This window comes from Varanus komodoensis, unplaced genomic scaffold, assembly GCF_004798865.1.
Source record: "Varanus komodoensis strain SLA01 unplaced genomic scaffold, ASM479886v1 scaffold15, whole genome shotgun sequence".
In the NCBI taxonomy this organism is placed as follows: domain Eukaryota; kingdom Metazoa; phylum Chordata; class Lepidosauria; order Squamata; family Varanidae; genus Varanus; species Varanus komodoensis.
In genome coordinates, this window is record NW_025335440.1 from 20,736,615 (window position 1) to 20,759,935 (window position 23,321).

The 23,321-nt window shown below is 43.8% G+C and overlaps 1 protein-coding gene across 2 annotated transcripts; it reads right to left on the bottom strand.

The window, feature by feature from the left end:
* Window positions 1-896: 896 nt before the first annotated feature.
* On the bottom strand, window positions 897-20,547 carry LOC123020872 (mitochondrial poly(A) polymerase). 2 transcript variants are annotated; one of them, XM_044425091.1, is made up of 10 exons: window positions 20,362-20,547; window positions 18,160-18,332; window positions 14,722-14,955; window positions 13,750-13,906; window positions 12,246-12,361; window positions 11,453-11,664; window positions 8,373-8,599; window positions 6,479-6,571; window positions 6,318-6,391; window positions 897-4,880 (listed from the first exon to the last, which is right to left on the bottom strand). In XM_044425091.1, exons 1-10 carry the CDS (start codon window positions 20,531-20,533, stop codon window positions 4,542-4,544), a joined length of 1,797 nt encoding a protein of 598 aa, XP_044281026.1. In that variant the 5' UTR covers window positions 20,534-20,547; the 3' UTR covers window positions 897-4,541. The 2 variants fall into 2 exon arrangements, with proteins under 2 accessions (XP_044281026.1, XP_044281027.1); XM_044425092.1 differs by lacking the exon at window positions 12,246-12,361 and having other exon boundaries at window positions 13,682-13,906.
* Between the last annotated feature and the right edge of the window lie 2,774 nt (window positions 20,548-23,321).

Sequence of the window (23,321 nt, forward strand, 5' to 3'; positions counted from 1 at the left end):
CCTGGCTGAGGGTTATGCTTCCAAGAAGCCCCCCCACCCCTGCCCAAACACACCCATTAAACTGGACTTATTCTGAGCTCAGGTTTCTACTGCAGGCTTCCCACCTCCTCCTACACACCATCTTAAGACTGTGACTAAGCAAAGCATGTGTGGCCACAGCATCAAATCGGATTTATCCAACTTTATGAAGTATCCTGGAGATCTCAGCTGCTTGTCCGCTATGTTCTAACATTTTAGTTACCAAACAGCAGGACTTTTTTTTTATGGACCAACACGGCTTTATTTTTAAAAAGTGTTAGTGGTACCACCTTAGCATTCGCAAGTGTGAACGTCTTATATTAATCCCAGCCTTCAAATCTGGGACATCCAAAATACAATTGTACATAATACATTCAGGCAAGCCAGAGCTGGAGGGCAGTCCTCTAACCCCCCAGGCAGCAGCTCCATCATCCACCCCCACCATCCCCGGTACGTCTACAAAGTGTGCTGGATGTGTCATATGTGATTGCTTAAAAGCTGGAGAAAATACCGGTGCTGATAAGCGACCTGACAAACTGGATATCCCAAAGTGTTTTTCAGATCTATTTCCTGTTGTGCAGAGTGGCACACAATTTGCACTCTTGGGAACTGTGGGAACAAGGCAGAACTCAAAACAACACAGCAGTTTCACTGTTGTTCAGAGGGTGCCATTTTTCCTCTGTGCTTTGATGTATATTCAGGTTCTGAAGTGAGATAGGGCCTTCCATGCTGGTGTTCATGTATTAAATCATTGGAAAAGAAGTCTGTTCTCCCTATTCTCCTTTAACTCCTCAGGGACAACAGATGGCAGAAGAGGGCTTGGCAACATATGATAGCAGCATCAAAGCAAGTGGCAAACTGAAGTAAGAGACTGCACACATAGATAGATGTCTTTTATTTCAGTTGTTCCTCACATAGGTAAGTCAAGAAAAGTTCAAATTTGCCATTTCCCAGGATGCAACCTTTGAGAGCCTTCATTTAGAATTTGAGCTCAGAAGGTTCGTAGGTCATCTTCTTTCTCTTCTTCTGTTAACAAAAATCACCTTGCTTCTTTTGAAGGCGATAAATAAATAAAGGACCAACATTATTTCAGGCAGCTGTATGTCTGCTGACAGCCAACTTTTTATGTTCGATCCCAACACTTTTAAGAATCCCATTTTAAAAATAATCTTGAATTAGTGACAGCTTCTGTTCTCTGCTTTGGGTAAGTGAGCTTGTGCTGGAACTGTCTAATACCAATGCTAACATGGAGAAGCTACTTGGTATCCTCAAAGTTAGGTTTGCAAGTAGAATATTTTAGGATTGACCAATATGCAAGCAATGCAATATACATAATACAGTACTCCAAGGGCAAACCACCACAAAATAATCATCAATGGCACATCCAGTGTATGTCACAGATTTAATACCTAAGCTAGTGTTTTATACCAAAAGAGTTCATATTTTAAAATCTTTTTATAATATATATTTAACATTTCAAATCTATAACACTTACGATCTGGATATACTATTGGTGGCAATTTTGTTTGTGTCTAGAGTATTGTAGGATCTGGATCTCAAAACATGAAGCAACTTTGGATTTTAAGGCAGAAATTAAAGGCATCTATTAGGGCATGTGTCACTGCAGGACACAAACACTCAAAACATCATGGTGTGCAACTTTGTTGTTCGTTGATTTGCAGATTTGTTGATGAAAAACAAGCTCATGCATCCACTAATCAACAAGGTATTAAGTGAAATCTAGAGGTACCTAGCAATATACCCTGTTTCTAGCATTTTAAGATGCTCATTTCCAAACAGAACTGGAATACAAGCATCTGGCTGGAAGATGGATTGGTATTTTGTGGAATGATACTACTCCTGTAAGTGCAGATTTTCTTATCACACACTCAAAGCTCATCAGTAAAGCAGATGAGCTTGAAGACTGACCTCAGGTTTTTCAGGGAAAACAAAACCAAAAGGACCAAATGATATAGCCAAGAATCTGCCCTGAACTGATTTTAAGAATTACACTCTGAGAGAGAGAATGGAGTTTCTTAGGGCTGGTTTACACAAAATTTGACAGCAATAGCGCTCTTGATTACTCGCAGAAGGTGAAAACTGGTTGTTACAAGTGCAATCCATAATGGTTTGAATGTGTGAGGAAGCTAAACGCATGTGAGATGGCCCTTAAGTATAAAGTTTGTTAAAAGGCACAATAGCTTCTACTGGGGCTTGGACAGCTGTAATGAAAGTCTGGGGTGCGAGCAACATCTGTGCTAGTTAACTCCAAGGAGGACAAGATAATCTAGTGAGACAAATGAGACACACATAACCATGCAAAATTCCTTTTTGTACATGCAGAAGCACAACACCCTTCTGCTATCAGGTATCAAACATCTCCTATTCTCTATTTCCCCTGAAGTACATTTCAACTGAATTTCTTTAAAAGACGGTCTTACACGATTGCTGGTTTGAGGATGCTGCCTGCAATCTTGAACACTAGCCACGTCTTTCAAACAGTATTAAATGATTTTCATTTCCTTGAAGTTTACAGTGAAGCTGTACCTGTGTCTTGGCTGGAGAAAGAGAGGCCAAGAAGATCAGAATGGTTACTCAGTGAAATCTAACAGCCCACATCCTTTTGGTTATTCATTAGCATAAAATAGCCAGACTTACTGGCTTTAAAACAGGATTAGGGTGATCCTGCATACATTTGCCTCCCCATCTGAAAAGCAGTTGCTGGAGTGGAAAAAGCAGATGTCAAGAGAAGATGGTGGTCTTGATAGCCTCCTGGGAGGTTTGCAGAAACAGCAAGCTGACCACCAGTGGAAGCGGCCTGGCAAAGCTATCCTGAAGTGGCAAGGAGTCAACTGGACCAAACTCCTCTCCCTCCAGCTTCTGTTGCTCTAAAGCACCATCCTCCTACCCAAGCCATTCCAGCTATTTGGACTACAGTTCCCATCCTCAGTGACATGGGCCATGCTAGCTGGAGCTGATGGAAGCTAGAGCACAACGACATCTGGAAGGACCCAGGTTGATCTCTGCACAGGGAGAGCAGAAGACCACCTGACAGGACCTATGTACCTGTTGTAAGCCATACAGGGAGCCCACTCATGGACTATGGTTGTGGCATATAAACTGAAGTCATAAATAAATAAAATAATGGAGAAGATTGGGAAACAGAGCAGGATTTCTTTGAAATTAAGCACACAAATGCCACATGGACAGCATCACATGTTAGACCCATGTTACCATGTGCTGTTTTGTTTACTGCTGCAACATCTGTGGCTTTTGACTTGTGCAAAGCAATACGGGCACTTGTTTTAGAAAAAGAGCATCAACACATTTTCCATACTATTTCACACTAAATATTTTTCAAAGCATTCATTAGACAAGCTGCCTACTAGAGTCTGAAAGGCTATTCACCATCCATTTATTTCAGGTTGGCTGGCACAAACAAACCAAGCCTTTCAGTTGCCCTGCTAAAGTTTTCTGCTTAAAAAATTGAGACAAGTCTGCAAACAAAAAGAAATGCAGCACTGGGGAGCCAGGGTCGGAAATCTAGTGAGATAAGGATGGCACTGAGCTGGGGTTTGTAGGCCATGTGCAAAAACATGAAGCCAAAAACACAAAAGTACAAACATGCCAAATAAATGAAGCAATATAGACTTGATAATTGCTCTGGCCTGTACCATTGAAATCCAGGGAGAAAGTCTTTCGTTTGCAGGGCTAGTGATGTGTGTTGCAGGGTGGGTTCCCCCACCTGTAAGGAGCTCCTGAATTACAATGACTTGAACATGCAGTTGCACAGCAAACTCAGTCATAACCAGCATTAAAGGCTCTGAAGTGATACAAATTGCAGGTAATTAAATGTCAGCAATCCATTCTGTCACCATATTATTTCAAATTTCCCCCATTTTTTATAAAGTATAATTAAATTGTGATCCCAAAATACAAGTGCAACACAATCAGCATGTTGTTATTACTGTTTAAAAAGGCACATATCTTCCTTGAAGAATCACAGCAGAAATTAAAATGCTACCTGCAATAATTGCGCTCATTCTCAAATTAGAGAAACAATTTCTTGCACAAAGTAAACTCCCAAGAAGTTCCACAATAGCAGTACAAGAAACTACTCCACTTTAATCCATTTATTTCACCTTGCATTACTTTATGAGTGCAGAAAAGAATCTACAATAATGCAGATGAGGATTTAGATTAAAATAGTTTCAGTGCATCAGGGTGTCCATGGTGAGAAGACTTCCCCAGAAGGATTTTTTTCACCTGTTCGTTCCCCTTTAATATTCCTAGTTTCTTTTCTTTGTTAGAGCCATTTTATATTCCTTTCTGACTTATGTCAAGTATACATTTATTGAGACATCTGGATATTTCTGATCCCAAGAGCTGCGGGAAAATTCAAAATTAGCAGTACGTTAAATGTACTGGCCTGCCTTGTTGTAAAAGAGGAGGCGGCTGCACTACTTTGCTACTCAGGCAGTAGCCAGGCACAGCTGCTGTGGGTTTTGAGGATGCTGCAGCGACTACCGCACCTGAGTGCCGAAGGACCTTTTCTGAATGATGTCACTAATCTTCAAAGAGTCCAGCAAGCCTCTGATTCTCTCACTGGTTTTTCCCTTCTGTTGTGTTCCCCTTCTGGCATTAGTAACTGAGGAACTGAGTAGGGCTGCCAGCCCCCAGGGCTGAGAATGGCTTGACGAAGGGTCCTTTCCCGCCTGCTGCAAAAGCCAGGCACTCTCTCTGGCCAAAGCGACAAATTTTTCAAGCTGCTTTACATTTACATTCTTGCTGATATTAAGGTTTTGTTCAAAGGGATTCTGTATATGGAGAGAAGATGCTTCAGGCTTGTTTTGCTCTTTCCCCTGCAGGTTTCAAGGGTGTGGGGTGGAGAGAGAAACCAAAATCATTTTGCTTGTTCATGATTAACTGTTTCAAGGAGAGCATAAACTATTGTGACCCTCCGAGAGCCCCAAATGTGTGATCCAGTCATCACTTAAGTGGGGTGTTCTGCAGGACACAGAAATTATGCTGTCAGGATAACTTAGAGGAGTGGGAGAGCAGGTCCAGACGTAACCAAGAGAGCCCACCGGTCGCACGAGAAAAGGAAACCAGCAACAGCCAAACACACGCACAGGATAAAGCAGACATTGACTTGTCTAGTGCAAGAATTGATGGGGTGCGCTCTTTAGAGAAGGGGTGTTGAGCCTCTTTCCATCGAAGGGCTACATTCTGTTTCGGGGGCACATTCTAACAGCATGAAGGGACAAAGGAAAAACGGATGGGGCCAATACCAAAAAGGACCCACATACTTGAGCTTAAAGCTCTTACTGCCAGTAACTAAGCCATAGAGAAGGCATTTCCACCTTTCCAAACATGGGAAAAATGCACAGAGGCTGGAGAACCATGAGCTGATTGGTGGTTGGAAGGAAAGGGGGCGTGGCTGCCTGGAGAACCCTGATGGGCCAGATTAGTTCCGAGAGCATGACATTCGGCACCCCTCCTATGGGAGGTATTTCCTCCTTTTCCTCCCACGTCCTCCATATGTGAAGAACACTCAGAGCTGGAGCCCTTGATCTGGCAACACAGGACATGGCAAGCATTTGCCTTAGATGCAATGATCTGAGAAAATAGTCTGCTGGGCTCATTCACATCCAAATGACTTGGGAGCAAACCAAGCATGGAAGTGTTCTCCATATGCCACCACCACAAATGCCACCATCCAACCTCATACATGCAGCAAATGTCCCCTCTCACCCAAACGATACATCTGGAAATGCCATAAACCTGTCGACTGACTCAGCACTGCAGCTGCAGGGCTGCCCCAGGGCATGGTTTGCTCATAAGCAACAGAGCTTCCCCCGCAAAGTGGAAAGAGCTGCAGAGTCCTGTTTCCATAGCAAAGCCTATCAGAGGCTACTAGTTTTGATGGCTGTGGATGACCTCTAGGATCAGAGGCTCTATGCCCGTGTACCCCAGTTGCTAGAGAATTTGGGCAGGAGGGGGCTGTTGTGTGAGATGGTTCATATCCTGCTTGAAGGAGTCTGTGGATTTGCCATTCTGGGAACAGAAGGCTGGACTGGATGGACCCTTAATCTGATCTAGCATGGGACTTCTTATGCTCTTAATTGTGTGTTTCCCAGTTCCAAAATCCAGCAATTTCCATACATAGCTTAGAAAATGATGGCTAAGGACGAAAGATGCAATCCTAAGGTGCAATCCTAAGCTAGCTGATGCACACTGGGAGTTGCAGGCATTTCCCCTGTTTAAGGATGCAGGTTGGCGCCCTAAAATGATTTTACCTTGCGGATATTCAGCGAATACTTATTAAAAGCGAAATTCCCAAAGAATTCAAATAAATCAGCTAGCAGATCATCTGAAAGACAAAAAGGAGGCAAACTATGAGGAAAGACACCAATGGTTTCCTTTGAGGGGTGAAACTATTTCCAGTTAAGATTCTTACCCAGTGTCTCTGTGTTTCGTGTGGGCTTAATTTTGTTCAAGTCACTAACAAAGGTACAGTCAAAACCTTCAATTACGTGCTTATCTTCTGTGTCTGAAAAATACACACAAAAGTTGTTTTGAAGTGTGGCATGTAGAAATGTGGTAGAATTTTACAAGCTCCACACAAAGCTACTTCACATAAAAATAATTCAGCAGCCACGGAAAGATATCAGCAGTCATGTGGTAGATGATCCTAGTTACAGTACATGCACCATAGAGTATGAAGACCTTTTAAGCACAGTAAACTGGCAATTAAATGCCTTAATGAGTAAGGGCAGCCTTTGCCAACATAGTGCCTGCTGCCAGACAGGGTGGACTACAACTCCCATCATCCCTGACCATGGCCTTACTGGCTGGGCTTTTGTAATTCGAAATGTTGGGTAAGGGATGGCTGGGTGGGCGTGATGGCAATGAGCCCTCCCTCAGAAGCTTTGAGATAGAAAGTCACACGGAATCTGAACAATTCTTATAAGTTGAGGTGGAGGTGGATGTCAGGATGCTTGCATTGTTTTTAATTAATGGGCCATCAATAACATGGCCAGTTTTCTGAAGTTTGGAAGTTCTAAGTCTTTCAATAGAGAACTATTGTCCTTTAAAAGCTGCTGGGAAATGTACAGCTGGTTTACTGATAGGCAAGCACCAGGCTTTTTAAAAGAACTCTTGTTAAGCAAAAGAAAAGGTGGAGCAGCTGACTCCTGACACTGCAAGAGTCACTCTTATTACTGGGATTTTTCTTCCAATAAACAATGCCTGCAAGCTGCCATTTAAAGCCAGGTAACTCTCTCTCTCTGTCCCTCCCTCCCCACCCCCACACACAGAGGGGGGTTAATATAAGCTAAACAAGCAGCCCCCAAATGAATTCTTCTTCTTTTTAACACGACTCATAAGTCATGATTAGTTCTAGTCCTCAGGGTGATTAAACTCTTCTAAGTTCATGTCTCTAGTCCTCAAAATGTCTCGAAGTTCCACTGAGGCAGGCAAGAAGCCAGAGAGCAAAACACAATCAATCTGCATGTCTGTTTTCAATAATCCAATAATGATTATAGGATCTTAGAATAGTATAGTTGGAAAGGGCCGAGAAGGCCATCGCCTCCAACCCACTGCTGTTGCAGGACACCAATTTACAGCATCCCACTCAAAGAATTGTCCAGTTTCCATGAGGAGGTAGAAACCCGAGAGCTCTTGTTCATACTAGCTACTTCCTTTCTGTGAGAAATTTTTGTCAGACAGCCAAAGCCAGTCCTGCTAGGCAAGAATCTTAGGACAAAGGTTGCATCAGAGAAGCAACAGTGGAGCCCTCCCTACATGTACACAGTATATCAAATGTGCACATGATGCTAACACATCTTGCCTTTGTAGAGCACAGTTCAAGTGTTCAGAGGGCTTCACATGCCCTTGCAAGTAGGCCTCAAACAGCTCAGTAATGCAGATCAGTATTATCTACATCCACAAACAGGCCACAGAGGCTGGAGAACTGTGCTCCAAGGAGCAGGCTCACTCCCTTGACTTTCACACAGTAAGAGCTTCCGCGTCAGGGCAACAGAAGTGTGATTTCCTAAAGCAATGTAAACAGGCGCCCCACTTCCAAGAGAGAGCAGAGTCAGTCCCCACTTTGCATTTTATACTTTGGCCTGTGATCTGCAGTCAAAATACATACAGCTACAAAATACATGCACACACTGACAACTCCCTCTTTCATGTTCTGTTCTGAAAAGGAGACAGAGCAATGCTTGAGAATGTGTGCCTTGCCATACTTGTGGGTGTTGCATACTCTGTGCTCCAGCAGTTAAAGGTAACATCAAGGAAGAGGTCTGCCCTGCTGACCTCCATCAATTAATCCAATTTGCTCTTACCAGCCAGTGCCTTTAGCTGATCCAAGGTTGGCACGATGGGAGGGTTTCTCTTTTGTAGAAAAAACAAAACCATCATTGTGAGAGAGAAATTGGTAATCCAACTTCCAGGAATGCTGCTTGTGATGTTGTGGGCCCGTGCCCAGCACCGCACACCGAAGACAAGTGCTTTTACACGTGGGTCAAGGTTGCCATAGATATAAAGGAGTTCCGAACTTCTCATGGCAATCCTGTTGGAGCAAAGGAGAGGCAAGGCAAAGGAGAAAGCATTTGCGAATGCCAGCAGCTGAGACCAACTGCAGCAGCAGTTAAATGTTTTGAGGCCCATTTTAGCTCTTGGTACAGGGAGTGGAAATAGTTGGAACCAAGACCTGAACACAAAGTACAGCTTTCCATAGGCTCTGGTAGAAGCCATTTGCAATACTGAGAACTTAAAGGGGCGTTCTAAAATAATTGCAAACAAAGTCTAGGCAACCACTGAATTACAACATTCTCTTAAAAAGTAATCACCTTATCTGGATACAGATGATCAGCAAAAAATAATAGGCACAAATGCAGCTCAGAGACCTAGGCTGTAACACCCCCTCCACACACACCGCGGGGGGGGGGCTGCATCCTCCATCTGGCACAGACTTAATTTCCTCTAGGAACTGTTGACAATAAGCTTGGTGAACAGGCTTTAGGGTCAGGCGGACACACTAGCAAAACAAGGGGTGTTTGTTGGGAGTCTTGCTAGAAACCAAATGGAGTGTAAGTGCAGCCTACAGCTGCCTCCTTCAGGTCAAAGCTATGAGAAATATAAGCAAGGCAGTTGTGGTCAGTTACTGTAGGTGAGGCTGAATTTGTGAATCAACACAGGCCTTGATTCTGGGCAGCCAACTCAGCATGCGTTCTGTGGGTGGGAAGTCTCAGCTGTACTCTGATCCACATTTTAAAAGGAACGCTCTGGAATCTACACCTAGTTTTGCTGGTTTATGGCTGAAGACATAAAGCTTGCTTATTAATTGACTCCAAAGTGAGTACTAAATTCCCCTGCAATGATGTTTTCTATGTGAATAACCAAATGAAGTCCACCAAAGCAGTTATTGTAACCCTGCCTATTCTGAGCACAGGCATTAGGTGTAAGCACTACAGAATCTCCCTAGAAATACAGGTAATAAATGGGACTCACAACAAAATGTTGCAGGGCAGAGTGCTTCTCTTCATTGTTCAAGCCACCTAGCCAGCCAGCCACCTGCACCCCATGTCATAATGCTCAGTTCCATTTCCCTCTCCCCACTTCCCATTTTTGCTTCCCAATAAATCATTCAGCATTCTTTAGCCAGTGAGTACATTCAGTCCTCCTGGGGCTGTTTTGAGGGCTTCCCCTTTGATCAGGAATTTTTCCTCCTTTGCAGTATTTTCTTTTGAACTTCTGCAAAGCTAGGGACTTTTTTCCTCAAGCTTTCCGATACCTTCCTCTTATCAATAGGTAGCACAGTTTGAGATACATTAACAATGGTGCTGAACATCAGAAGTAGAGGGAGAAAGTATGAGAGATGATGAAACAGCACCCCAAACAGAGGGCCCTGTGCTTTGTATCCCCCAAGCCTAACAGAGAGTCCTGTAAGAGATGCTCTTTCATCTCTTGCACACAGGCATAAGCCTCCCTGGCTCAGAGGACTGACGAGGGAAGTGGCAGAGGCCCTGCGAAAGCGCAGCAACCGCGTGCTTTAGGGAGGACTGAGGCAGGGCTCAGGCACCACTGATAAAGAGAGATGTGGAGAGCTTTTGCCTGACAGGGCTCACTGTGACAAGGGCTGTGAATTGCTGGCCCACAGCAGTTCTGGTCTAAGCCTGCCCAATCAAACCCCAAGGCAGGCATCTGTTGTGATTCATTATAAAGACAGTGATGCAATAGTCAAACTATTGGTATTCACTCCTAGTAACTGAGAAAGAAACATTCAAACATGAAATGATGTTCAAGGGGAAACTGGGGCTGCTATTCCTAAGAAAAGTGCCCCCCCTACTGGACGTTCTAGTGGAAAACAGGCTTTCCTCTAATATCTCAGCCAGTACATGATTATAAACCTATTATGCAAAAGGATGCAATTTGGTACCCTCCAGACATTTTGGACTACAATGACCATAATCCTTGACCAATGGCTATGTTAGCTGAGGAGCTGCAGTCCTAAACATCTAGAAGGTATCCAGGTTACATACTCCTGACAAAACAGCAATTTGTTAATTCAACTTTTTTGGGGATAGTTTAACATGAAGATCCAGCTTGTGCAATTTGGAAGAATGAGCAGAAAAAATATAACTGGGGTAACAAATCTGAGCTCCCTGCCTGTGAGTAAAGGCCATTTGCTCAATGTTTCCCTTGATGTATTGATTTCAAAACAAAACCTGCCTGGACTGATATGCAGACTAAACTCATGAACTTGAGTGGAATGCTCAGAAAGGTACCGGGATGAATCACCAGCACACTAAGCAGTTTTAGTGCTCTCTGGAATGAGCACACACAGACCAGGCATGCATGACCTACCCTGTTTATTACTGGAACCCCCAGCAAAGCTGCGTGCCTGGGCGTGGGGGAGACCTCCATGCAGAACAGCGGCTTAGCTGCCAAGCAAATGACCCCCTATCCCATGAGCCACACACTGGGATTATATACACATACACAAGTTCCTAAGCATTGCAACAGGGCAAAGAACCTAGCCACTTAATTCTGCAGGGATTGGGATGGGGGCGGTTTTGCTTGCAGCTATTCCCAATGACCACCTTAATGCAATTGTTCAGCAAGCCCTGGCTTGCCTTTCATCCATTCCTGCTCTAGACTTCTCGCGTACTTCTGTGACCCTGCATCTGCTGATGCAGCCATGCCCTAAAGCACTGCAGTGTGTTGCAGCTTGGCAGATACAGTGCTGCACTGGGGAAACTGGGGTTCGTACCACTAACCCAGCCACTGAGCTTACTGGGCCATGATGGTGACCATCTCTCAGTCTAGCCTATCTTGGAGGACTGTGTGCTTGTCCCGAACTCCTGGGACGGATGGTGGGATATCAGATTTAACAAATCAACACTTCTAAAAGAAAGCTTACCTATTGTTAGCTGTCAAGTCACACTGCAGTCCTGATGGCTGATGGGCGAATCTTACCAATGGACAGCGAGCATTCAGGATCTTTTGCACATTAACACACCCAGGGCCGAAGTTATCGATAAATTCACCAATCACATAAAGGATCCTCTGTGTTGCTATCCGCTGAGAAGGCACTCGCTTTGTTTGGTATTCTATTTTAAAGGGACCTGTTTTCTAACACAAAAGAGACAGGCACAAGTCACCAAAGGGGCTTGCAGATGAGGCTTTTAAAGTGTAATTGTCCTGTCTCAATTTGTAATCGTCCTGCATTTCCCCCTAACTTTTGGCTTTTTTCCTTACCAGAAATATGTGGTTACGGAGGAAAAGACAGGAATGTTGCGCAACATCTTTTCATTAACCGCATTAGGAGCCTTCTGTCTGGAAACAGAAGACCTCGGATATTTTGCTAGATGGGCTTTTTTTCCTCATCTAACTGGAGTGTTTTGGAGTGGCAGGAAGGACCCTGGAGAGGTGACTGAATAGCTCATCTGCTGACCTCTCCAGTCTCCTCCCTTCCCTGTCCATTAGAACACCCCTTCTTCTCTTCAAGGTTGCCTTCCCAGCCTTAGAGAGATGCTGCGATCCCATCCCCACAACTGGCCATAAGATGGCAGGATTCTGAATTCTGCTTATGGACCATGGGATGGCTCCCCATGCTCAACACCCATGTGCATGAATGAGTCACACACTGGCAGCTACAGCAGAGACAGCAGCACAAATACATCCACAGGCCATCTTGCCCAGCTGTAACTGACCTGCAGTTGACCAATGAGGGGCACTGTACTTCTGGACGTCAACCAAGGGAGGCAACCACAACCAAGTGTCTTATCACTGCCACTGCAAGACGGAGGGCACCTGGGCCTCCTTCTTCCTGTCATGAAAACAGGAGACAGCTGCCTGTACTTTGTGTTGCATTGCAGGTGGTGGTCACATCTTTAAAGCAGATGCACACTTTAAGAGTATGCAAGCACAGCAAGAGTTAAGTGATGTCCCTCTGGAGCTAAGCCCACTAAGAAGGTGTAATCCAGGCTGCAAAGCCTTGCCCATTTCCTCTCTGTAATTACAACAATCTTATCACAAAAGGCAATGTACACAAACCGGTGGTTTGTGGTTTGTCTTTGCACTTTCTTACGGCAATCCAATGAAAGCTGCAGCATTCAGCACAGCGGCAGAAAGGCGTCCCAGATAGGCCACTTCCTCCCTTCGTGCAATTGGAGCCGAGCGTGTTAGCCAACACAGTGTTCTTTCACCTCTGAAGACAGAGGCCTGTGCTGGAAATCTATTTCCTTTTCATAAGTGGGAAACCCCGAGCTTTCACCACCAGCTCAGGCTTTTCTCTCCAGTTAACGTGCTTAGTTGAACGCCTGTGCCTTGACGCAGCTTTCCTCCTGTGCTGACAGGGCACATGCTGATAAGGCCGAGCCTTTCATTAGGAGCAGTGCTTTAAAAGAGGCTCTGAAGTACATGCCTGTTAGAGTTGGAGGTCATGGCTGGTAAGGAGAGCTGCAGGCAGCCTCAGGGTCCCGCCCCTCCAACCTTCCCTCCAAAGCAGCCTTGAAGACTGCAGCAGTGTGCACTGAAGGGCAAGGGGCTGCAGCGGAGAAGGCCACGCCAGCAGAAGCCAGCCAAAAAGCGAGGGAACCTGACCATTTTTATAGGGCGATACAGCTCTTTCCTGTTGCATTATTAGGAAGAATGACATTTGAGCTTATTGGGCACCAGGTGGAGGTGGGAGAACCCAGGACACAATGCTAGGAAGAAGTCAAAGCTGTCCGGAGATGCATGCAGCACCAGAGTAACACGATATAGTTGTGATTTTCATGTTTCAGGAACTCATAATCTTTGGAATTCTATAGTAGGGTGGAACGTCTGACCTGAGGGCCCCCTTTGCCTACCACACCACTTCCCACCCATCACCAATGGTTTGTTGGCTTCCCAGGTTTTGTGCAGTTACTTTTATCCTTCTAAAATAGCTGAAATGCCTCTCCTAAGGCCTATGGACTGGCAGCCCAAGCTTTACATTACGTCAGTACTTATAGGATTTGGGGCCCCACCCCTCACTTCCACCTTTGGTCCCACCCAACCAGAGCTTCTATGAAAGGGGATTCAGCCCTCAGGCTTTAAAACTCCTGTTTTACAGTCTGGGTCAAAGGACAGCTCTGTGGCAGATGTTATTAGAGAGAGTCTTTACCCTTTTGATAATGCTTTTCCTGCATTCATCCATATCCAAAAACATGTCCAAATCACATCCCAGTTTACCAAAAGTGTTCACAGAAGAGCCGAAGGGCTTCACAGTGCAGCCCGGAAAATAAACACCTGCAATGTCTTGAATTAAAGAACAAGCCAGAAACCGGAGTTTAGTGTTTTCTTCTGTCAGCTGATAGTTCTCTGTGAGCATATGCAACTGGCCACTCACCTGAACAGCAAAAAAGATGGGGGAAGGGGGAGAAGCATCCTCAGATTACGTTAATTTTAAGCGTCTAGCAACATTCCCCAACAGAGTACCCACCAAATGATTTTGACTACAACTCCCATCAGATCCAGGCAGCATGACCAGTGGTCATGGTCGTTGGAGTTGTAGTCTAACACATTTGAAGGCATCAGATTGGGGGGAAACCAAACTGGAATGTATCACTTCTAAGACCTGTTAAATAATTGCATGTCTACAGGAAATAAGCATAGAATTTACAGTAAGGGAAGGCTAATCTTTTCAGAACCATTTTTAAAATCCATCTTCAAGGTATGTTAGGAAGGTGGCTAAAAGCTTTATCATCTAGAAAAACAGGGATAGGACAGAGTCTAATGAAAACATCCTTGCTTTCTGTACTTGGTTCAGTGGACATTAGGTTCAGAAAAAGTGGAAACAAATTTATAGACAGCCATTTCTATATATTCCATTTTTTTAAAATCCTATTGATAATCCTGCTGGCAGAATTCTTGCATTGTTCATGCATTCTGGTGTTTGCCAAAAATATTGTGCCCATTTGAGGGTAAAAGGAATAGCATTGGTAAGCCATCCCAGTCCATTGACACTTCCATCCCTATTTAAACCCTCCATGATCCAGGTCTGCCATCCCTAGTTATCTGTACCAACTAAGATGCTGAACAAATAAGTACAGATTTCACCAGGAAGAAGCTCTAAAAGATTTTTCAATCAGTTTTTCAGTTACATATCCAACCCAAAAATAAATGGTAAATAAATAGTAAGAGGAACTATACACAGGAACTTACACTGTCAGCACTACAAAGTTTCTTTACCAGCTCTCCATCTGGAATTGGAGTTTGTTTATGACAGGAAATCGACCTCAGTGCAGAAGCTTGGCTACGCAGATCTTTTGGCGTCAACGTAAAAATCCGAGATTTGAATGGAACAGGACACTCTTCCACAAACTCTGGAATCCCTGTGGCATTCTGTAGCGAAGCTATACTTCCCTTCTCAGAAAACTCTATGACTGCGTATGTACCCTGAATTAACATAATAAAAAGGAACAGTAGCATTTGCATTAAATATGAGCCACAACAGATTACAGCTGAAAATATAGGTAAGATATTAAAATGATCTTTTGGAGCTATAGCAGCGGTGATGCACTGAGATGCTCTTGGAGCAGACCAATTATCTGGACCCATTTCAGTTGAGGCTTGGTCCCAGCTTGCAGTTGATGTTCAGGCAAAGAAACAGCTTTGGTCACCCTGTAGGACCTAGGCAACCCTGTTTATGCTTCTGGGCTTCTCAATGGCTTTCGACCATGATCTCCCTCTGGGCTGACCAACTGAGCTGGGAATGTGGAGCACTGCTTTGCTGTGGTTCCACTCCTACTTGGTGGGCTGGCTTCAGAAGGTAGTGCTTGAGGAATATTGTTTGAGCCCATGGATTCTCCAGCATGGAGTTCCTCAGGGGTCTGATGTGTGCACCAGGCTGTTTAACATTTACATGAAACTGCTAAGTGGGTCATCCAAAATTTTGGAATGTGTTGTCATTAGGAAGCTAATACCACATAGCTCTATTTCTCCTTTTCATCTTCTGCAGGTGAGGCTATCAATATGCTAAACCATTATCTGGCTGTGGCAATGGACTGGATGAGGGCTAACAAACTGGAGCACAGTCTGGACAAGACTGAGATGCTGTTAGTAGATGGTTCCTCTGACCGGATAGAAAGTACTCAACCTCTTCTCACTGGAGCTGCACTACGTTGAAGAAGGTGCGTAGCTTGGGGGTTCTTTGTCAGTTGAGGCTCAAGTGGCTCAGTGGCAAGGGAGTGCCTTCTACCAGCTTTGGTTGGTGGCTCAGCTATGCCTGTAACTTGGCAGGGATAGCCTGGTTTCAGTAATCTATCTCTGGTAACCTCAAAATTAGATTATTTCAATGGTTTACATAGAGCTGCACATGAAGACCTTTCATATGCTGCAGCTTGTGCAAAAGGTGGCAGCCAGATTAGTAACTGGGTCCAACAGGGCTGAACATCTAAAAGGCCAGTTCCGGTTGCCTGAATGCTTCTGAGCTCAATTCAAGGTGCTGTTTTCAATTCAGAAATCCTTACGTGGCTTGGGACCACAACACTTGACCGCCTCTTCCAGCCATAATATGTTCAGATGCTACTTCTTCCAAGTGCCCACTGTGACAGAGGCTGACAGGGCAGCAATAAGAGGGAGGGCTTTCTTTGTGGTGACTCCCCATTTAAGGAATGCCATCCCCACTGAAGCTCACCATTTGCCAATCTTGTCATCTTTTCAGCACTAGGTTAAGATGCCTCTTTATGCTTTAGAGATTTTAGAGATACATTTGCATATTCAAGAGTTTGAAAGGATTACTTATTTCAGATGCTTTTACAGGCCTACTCTTCACTGTATCTGTTTATTTTAAAAAATGTATTTTAAAAATATTTTATTGCATCATACTGTTTTGTTTTTATGAACTGTTGTAAATCTTCTAGACAGCTTTGACTTTTGGATGGTAAAGAAATGCAATAATATATAAATAAAGTCCCAGCAGACTTAACCAACACAACTAATGGTGAGGTTGAAGTTCAACAAACTGAAGGGTTTCAAGTTGCACATTCCTGGCTTTGTGTTATAGCAGAACTCCAACAACTGACCAAGAATCTGCTTAATCTACAGTCTTCCCTGAGACTGGACCACCATGGAGAATGCATCCCATTCAGCCATATATCCAAGCTGTATATTTTACATGTGGTGGATGCCTTGGAATTCTTGCAAGGTTGGAAGGCTGTGCAAAAATATACCAAATAAATAATATTCAATTAATATATTTCAACCAAGATGGCTTTTGGCAAGATCCTGAATTCTGGCAAAAGCTTCCCACAGGGGCATAGTTCTCTGTGCAACATTAACAAAACAAAATCACCTTCAAAAGCATAAAGGAAAAACCCACCATCACTGAAACTTGAGCATAGTCTTTTAGCCTGACATTACACTACAATAACAATACAATAGCTCCTTAATTTAAAAAAATACATTGCTTGCTTGTGTTGTCTCTTTCTTTGGCCAAGCAAGATTGTTAATATTTGTACTGCAAATAGGTTATTGTGAAGGCAAAGTACAAATCCAGACAGATCCATTTATGTTGTTGTTAGTCGCAAAGTCGTGCCCGACCCATCGGGACCCCATGGACAACATTCCTCCAGGCTCTCCTGTCCTCCACCATCCCTTGGAGTCCACCCAAGCTCACACCCACCGTCCCAGTGACTCCATCTAGCCACCTCTCCTCTGCTGTCCCCTTCTTCTTTTGCCATCAATTGTTCCCAGCATCGATCCATCCATATGAAGACTCATATATTTTCTAAAGCCTTTTACTTATTTAAAGCATTTATATATGGTTTGATTAGCATAATGCTCTCAAAATGGTTTATACAATATTATTAGGTTCTTCACATCATAAGAAGGTAAGGCAGGACTCTTCAAAGTAGACAATAATGTTAGGGAAAGTCGAAGGCAAAAAAAGAAAAGGAAGACCAAAAAATAGATGGAGAGACTCCATAAAGGAAGCCACAGCCTTGAATTGAGAACAGCTAAGCAGGGCTACCATGGATAGGCCACTCTGGGGGACTTTCATTCATGGGGTTGTGATAAGTCATGGGGTTGTGATAACTTGATGACACATAACAACAATTAGGTTCTTATGCCACTATGGGAAGAGAGGTATAATGCATCTAATTCTAGACAACTATAGCTTATCCACATAGAAAGTGGATTAAACTAGACTGACTTTTACACTAAGAAAATGAAGAGATTTTCATCAAAGCAGCATGCTGAACTCACTGAATACCTTTCAGGCACTCTGACACTTCAAGGACATCTTAAAAATTTGATTATGACAGGAAAAAAGACAGTAAGTAGCAGGATTAAAATAGCTTTGCAAATCCTCACCATGACAGACAGCAGTTACCTTAGCTACAACAGTATTCTGTAGAACAGATCCTTGACAAATATGACCATCAGAATGACCTGTGACTTTACAAAGTAAAGAACTTTATACTTACCTGGTTTCACTGAAGCAGTCTTCAGAGAAAAAAACCCCATTTGTAATTTCTGTACCATCCAGATCCACACAAAATACAAAATGCAGACTGCTTCTCTTATACCTATCCATTCAGAGTTTTTTATATACCCCACAGAGTTTAGAGCTCCATTGCTAACACTCCGAATACTTACACAGGTTTCATAAAAGAAGTGATTCTTGATGTTTCCGTGAGATGATAAAAATTTGAGCATTTTTTTCTCATTGATACTGGATGGGCAGTTAATTAACACTGTCCTCTGTGCTTCTTCTTGTCTTTCCGCTAGTACTTCACTAAATGTCTTCTTTCTGTGGCTAATTGTACTATCTAGAAGGGAGAAGAAAAAGAAATATTTGAACAAAACAATTTGGCTTGTGTCAGCAAGCTTTGCAAGCTGACATTTGTAACTTTATTTTGAAAAGGCAAACACCAGCTGACACGTCCCCCAAATATATTAACATATGTCTCTCCCTCATATTTGTCCATATTTCATGAATCCTAGACCTGTCTGACTTTATGACTTTGGAGGTGCCCAACAACCTAACAGTTCTGCATACAGTATTACACAATGACACTGGAAAAGCCCCCATCTTTGGAACAACCTCCTTCCAGCAGCCCACCTGGCACTAAATTTGCCATCTTTTCAACAAGGTTAAGATAGTGGGGGTCTTTAAAGACCATTCAGAAGCCTAATATGATCAACCAAGTTGCCATATTTTTAAGTTGTCTTTTAATGTTCTTTTATGCTATTTTAAATTAATTTTAATTCTTAATATTTTATATATAGTATTTTATCATTTTTATTCTTTGTTGCAAACCACACAGAATGCTTCGGCTACCAACAGTAGAGAAATAAACAATAATTCACAAGAACGTTCACAGGAAGTGTCAGGTTCTATGGGAAAGCATGTACTTCTTAATCACTCTGAATGAACAAGAAACTGTGCCTCTAGGGCACAACTAGGGACTAATCCATCATGTATGTCCCTGTCACACATTCTGCAGCATTATACCAAGTGCTTGGGGTTCTTTTTCTGCACAAGCAGACTTACTGGAGTTCCAAACTTCACAGGATCTTATACGAATAGGAAATGCTCTTGGCTATAAGACCCAATTTAAGAACAGCATTCAGGAATAGCTGTGGGGATGTGTAGGAAAGGGCAGAGTTGTTGGGCATGTTCCTCTTTGCATTCTGGTAAATGATGGGAGAAGGAAGATAATGGTTGAGTCGCTGAGTAGACCTATTATGTATCTCATGTAACTTCTGCATCACTCCCACTTAATTTGATACTGATCAGAAATAATGGCATAACTGACCTGCTTAACTCAAATATACCTGCTTAAGTACACAATGCTCAAAATGAAGACCTGCTTAAAGCAGTCAAATTAAACTACTTAATTTGCAATCCTATCATCCGCACCCTGGATACTTGTGCACCCCTGAATGTGAGGGCTTCTGAACATCCAAAACAAAAGTAGCAAAAGGTTCTGTAATCTTTGCCTCCCTGCTTTGCCCACTTAATTTTAGTTAGACAACAACCTAACTGAGGCTTTTTTAAGAAGAGTAAGAGGTGCACCATCATCAGAATACGTCTGGGAGTCACCCTGTAATGGCTCCTTTATTTCCCCTCTGAGGTTGATTTCCTGATCTTGAAGAAGTAGCCAGCATGGATTTTTCTGCACTGGCTGTAAGTGGGGAAGAGAGATATGGAGTAGAGATTTCTAGCTCCAAGCTCTGTCTTCAGATTTGGGAATCCAAATTGTCCCATGGATCCCCAGGCCCTATAGTCAAGGGACTATAGAATTGCTTTCCAATGTGATGAAGGGAAAACATAAGTTAGCTGAAAATGTTTAGACTTGCCTTTCTATACACAACAAAGCCTTAATACTTAGTAGGAGGAAAACCTTGATAAGTAAGGGTGAGGGGGAAGCAGAGTTCCAGTTTCTGTGGTTTAAGAACCTTATACAAAAATACTCATGCAGCAAAAACCCTTTCTCTACAGTTCCTTCACTCTCTCCTAATCTGACCCACTATGCCAACACCTCCATCGAATGCTCATTCCCATAACCAACTACACCAACAGGGAGAATGAAGCTGAAGCGCCTTCTTAGCAATTCTGAAAAACTCAGTTGATCCATCTCTAATACAATGGCACACCAAACTTTCTAAACCACGTGCCCGCAGCTGTGATGCACGACAACTGTCAGCATCCTGCGACCACCAATGACTGCGGATGCTGGGAGTTGTAGTTCAACCATCTGGAGTGCGCTAGGTTGGTGAATGGTGATCAAGAGATTCCCCTCCCCCAAGCTATTTAATAATCAATAGCGTTTAGGGGGAAATTTCTTCTCTTACCCGTCGCCACCTCTTTATCGGGGACTTGAGGCTCGCTCAATGCAGCTGCTGCGGCCTCTGTGGAGTTAAAGCGGACCTCGGCGTCCCTTAGCTTTGCTCCAGCTCGGCGGAGAAAGCGCCACCCGCGACATTGAAGCAGCAGCACAGGAACCCACCCCATGGGGGCCGCCATTGCTGGAACCCGGGAAGAACAACAGTGCGCCTGCGCCGCATGACTCAACCGTTACGGGACGGTGCGACGCGTGGACCAATATTCCTCGTCCTAACGTGAACGCTTCTCAATGAATGAATGAATGAAGGAAGGAAGAACTGATAGACTGGATGCATTTCTGCTGGGGTGCGGCGGGGAAAAAATCCGGTTTTCTGGTTCATGCGAAGGGTAATAATTGACCTGTGTGGAATAAAGGAATCGCCTGGCTGGATCCATTGAAAAGTTCATCCGTTTTCCTTCGAAGCACAGCTTGATGGGAATATCCACTGTCCCAGCCTTCTGCCGTCGGATGCCTTCCAGATGTTGAACTACTCCCTGTATCCCCAACCAATGGCTAATAGCTGTTGCTACTCCTGCATTTGTCTGTCTAACAACAGGCTGGTGTAGTTACGCGCACTTCACATAGATCCTCCCGTGATCGTTGCTGGCAGCCCTGCTGCGCAATACGAAGGGAAGCTTGCTTGAGCGTAGGCACGTGGCATCCACCGAATTCATGCCTGAGCTAAGACCTGAACCGCGCGCCGCTCTTAAGCACTGGTCTGGCGCCGCGGCTCTTAAAAAGCTAGTGGTCGCATCCCCTCTTATGTTATCGTTCTGTACACTTCTTCTCAGGGCTTTTTTTTTTGTCATAGAACGCACTGGAACGGCGTTCGGCACCTTTTTTTCACGGATTTTTCCATGTGATTGTGAATCGCCCTGTCGGGCATAGCAGGTCGGCAGCAAAAAGCATTAAAATAGTGCCTGCGGGCTGCGTGTGCGTCGGCGCTGCTCGGGAGGGCGCTGCTCGGCTCGGGACGCGGCTCGGCTTGGGATCGGTCGCGCGGTCGCGTGCTCAGTGCCTACTGCCGGCGGCGACCATTATGTTTGTGTGTGTGTAGAGTGACTGACCCCAAGAAGTGAGTTTCGGCACCTTTTTTTTTTTTTTTTGCAAAAAAGGCACTGCTGCTTCTCCTGTTCTGTATTTTATATTAGTTGGACTGTTTGCTGTATTGGATGTAATAGTTTTAATCTTGTTCCGCTTTTATGGTTTATGTTTTTTATGGTTTAAATGTAATAAACAAATCAAATGAGGTTCAATCCTATGCATGTTTAGACAAAAAGTCCTAGAACTCCCAACATGCTAGTAACTGTAGAACACTTTTTCTGTGTAAATAGGTCTAGTATTGCACCCATACGTTAGTTGATATCCTGTTTTAAGGATGGGGCCAAACTGCTATTGTGTTGTGTTCCAATGGGTCAAGTGCAGCAATCCTAATATTTATTTATCTATCTGTCTGATTTCTAACTCATCCCATTATCCATACAGCTCCCTGAGTAGGTTACCACAACTATAAAACCATATAATACAATATAAAAACAGATCACAATTTCCAGTAAAACATTAAAACAACAAAAAAGGGAAAAATGGTAAAAAAGTGCATCCACCTAAGATTACAGGTAATTAGTTTTTGAACTGATCATGGGCATGTTTATTTATGCATAGGTGTCTTAAAACAAGTGCTTTATATATACACATCCCCCAACCTGGCACCCTTCAGATATATTGGAATGGTGTGCAGGCTGAAAATGATGAGAATTGTAGCCCGATATGTCGAGGGCTCTGTTAGGTACATGGCAGGCTGCTTTTTCTGATGGCCTGCATTAAAATGCATTCACACAAGCAGTTAATGAACACTGCACACCTAAGGACCTATGACTTTAGCATGCAAATCCCATCAGGAGGGACTCTTGGGTTGGGGTGTGGGGAGGGGAGAGATTTCTTAGGTGGCTTAGCTGGAGATGGCTTGATTGCTGGCCACCAAGATAGTCTTCCAGAGTTCTTGTCTCCCCTGAGTTACTTCTAATGCACTTGGAAAGTGCCACACCACTGTGGGCATTTTCTTACAACTGTTTATGGAATAATTCTGTGCATGTCTGCTTAGAAGTAAGCCAAAGGATAAGTTATAGGGAAAACTCCAGATTCTTAAAATGCACACTGATTTCCATATGTTTAACACGTGCAACTCAATTTAGTGCCTTGACCTTTAAATAACTTGAAAATCTAAAGGCATTTTAAAAGGAGCCAAGTATTTAAAGCTCAAATGCCTTTAAATAGCTCTTATCTATGATCACTGTGACAGGCGATAAGAACTGGGTTTCCCTGCTTAGTACTGAAGAAAGCTCCTTCCTCCTCCTGCCCCTGTCTAGGTTGTTTATCAGCTAAACTGTGGAGACAAGTGGGTGGGGAGCACCCAGTCCAGGACTGCATGCAAGTCACTGGTTTTGCCTTCTGTGTAATCAAGATAGAGGACCTTGCTAAATCAAACTCCTTATCTATGCAAGCCAGTTCAGCTGCATCCACTTGCTATCTTGGGTCAAGTCTCTTGTCACAACAGAGCCTGTATAGCATCCCAGCCTCCCCCCCCCCCCGCCGCCCCCCAGTGTGAGATAAGAGCCCTGATTGTCTTCTATTGATGAAACCAGGATGAATCAGGAACCTGTGATCATCCCAAGGACTGGCGCTCACCTCACTTTACTCTTTGATTCACACTGGTGAACAAATTGATTCAGCGGGGGCTGTCCAAGACAGTTGACAGTATCGCACACAGTTCCTGAACAGGCAGACATGGTCAACCACAGCGGGGTTTCCAATACGGTGCCCAAAGAAACCTCTTGCGCTACTCTCCAGGCTCCTTGCCTTTCCTGATTTGTACTTCATTCCTTAAGGGCACAATCCTGTGTTTGTTTAAGGTGGAAAACAGTCCTAGTG

Excerpts from the sequence above, each read along its gene's own strand:
- LOC123020872 (XM_044425091.1), bottom strand. The coding sequence starts at position 20,533 with ATGGCGGCCCCCATGGGGTGGGTTCCTGTGCTGCTGCTTCAATGTCGC. Across the intron at positions 14,956-18,159 it reads ACTTCTTTTATGAAACCTGT|GGTACATACGCAGTCATAGA; the intron begins GTAAGTATTCGG and ends ATGTTAATTCAG. Across the intron at positions 6,572-8,372 it reads TCAGCTAAAGGCACTGGCTG|ACACAGAAGATAAGCACGTA; the intron begins GTAAGAGCAAAT and ends TGTATTTTTCAG.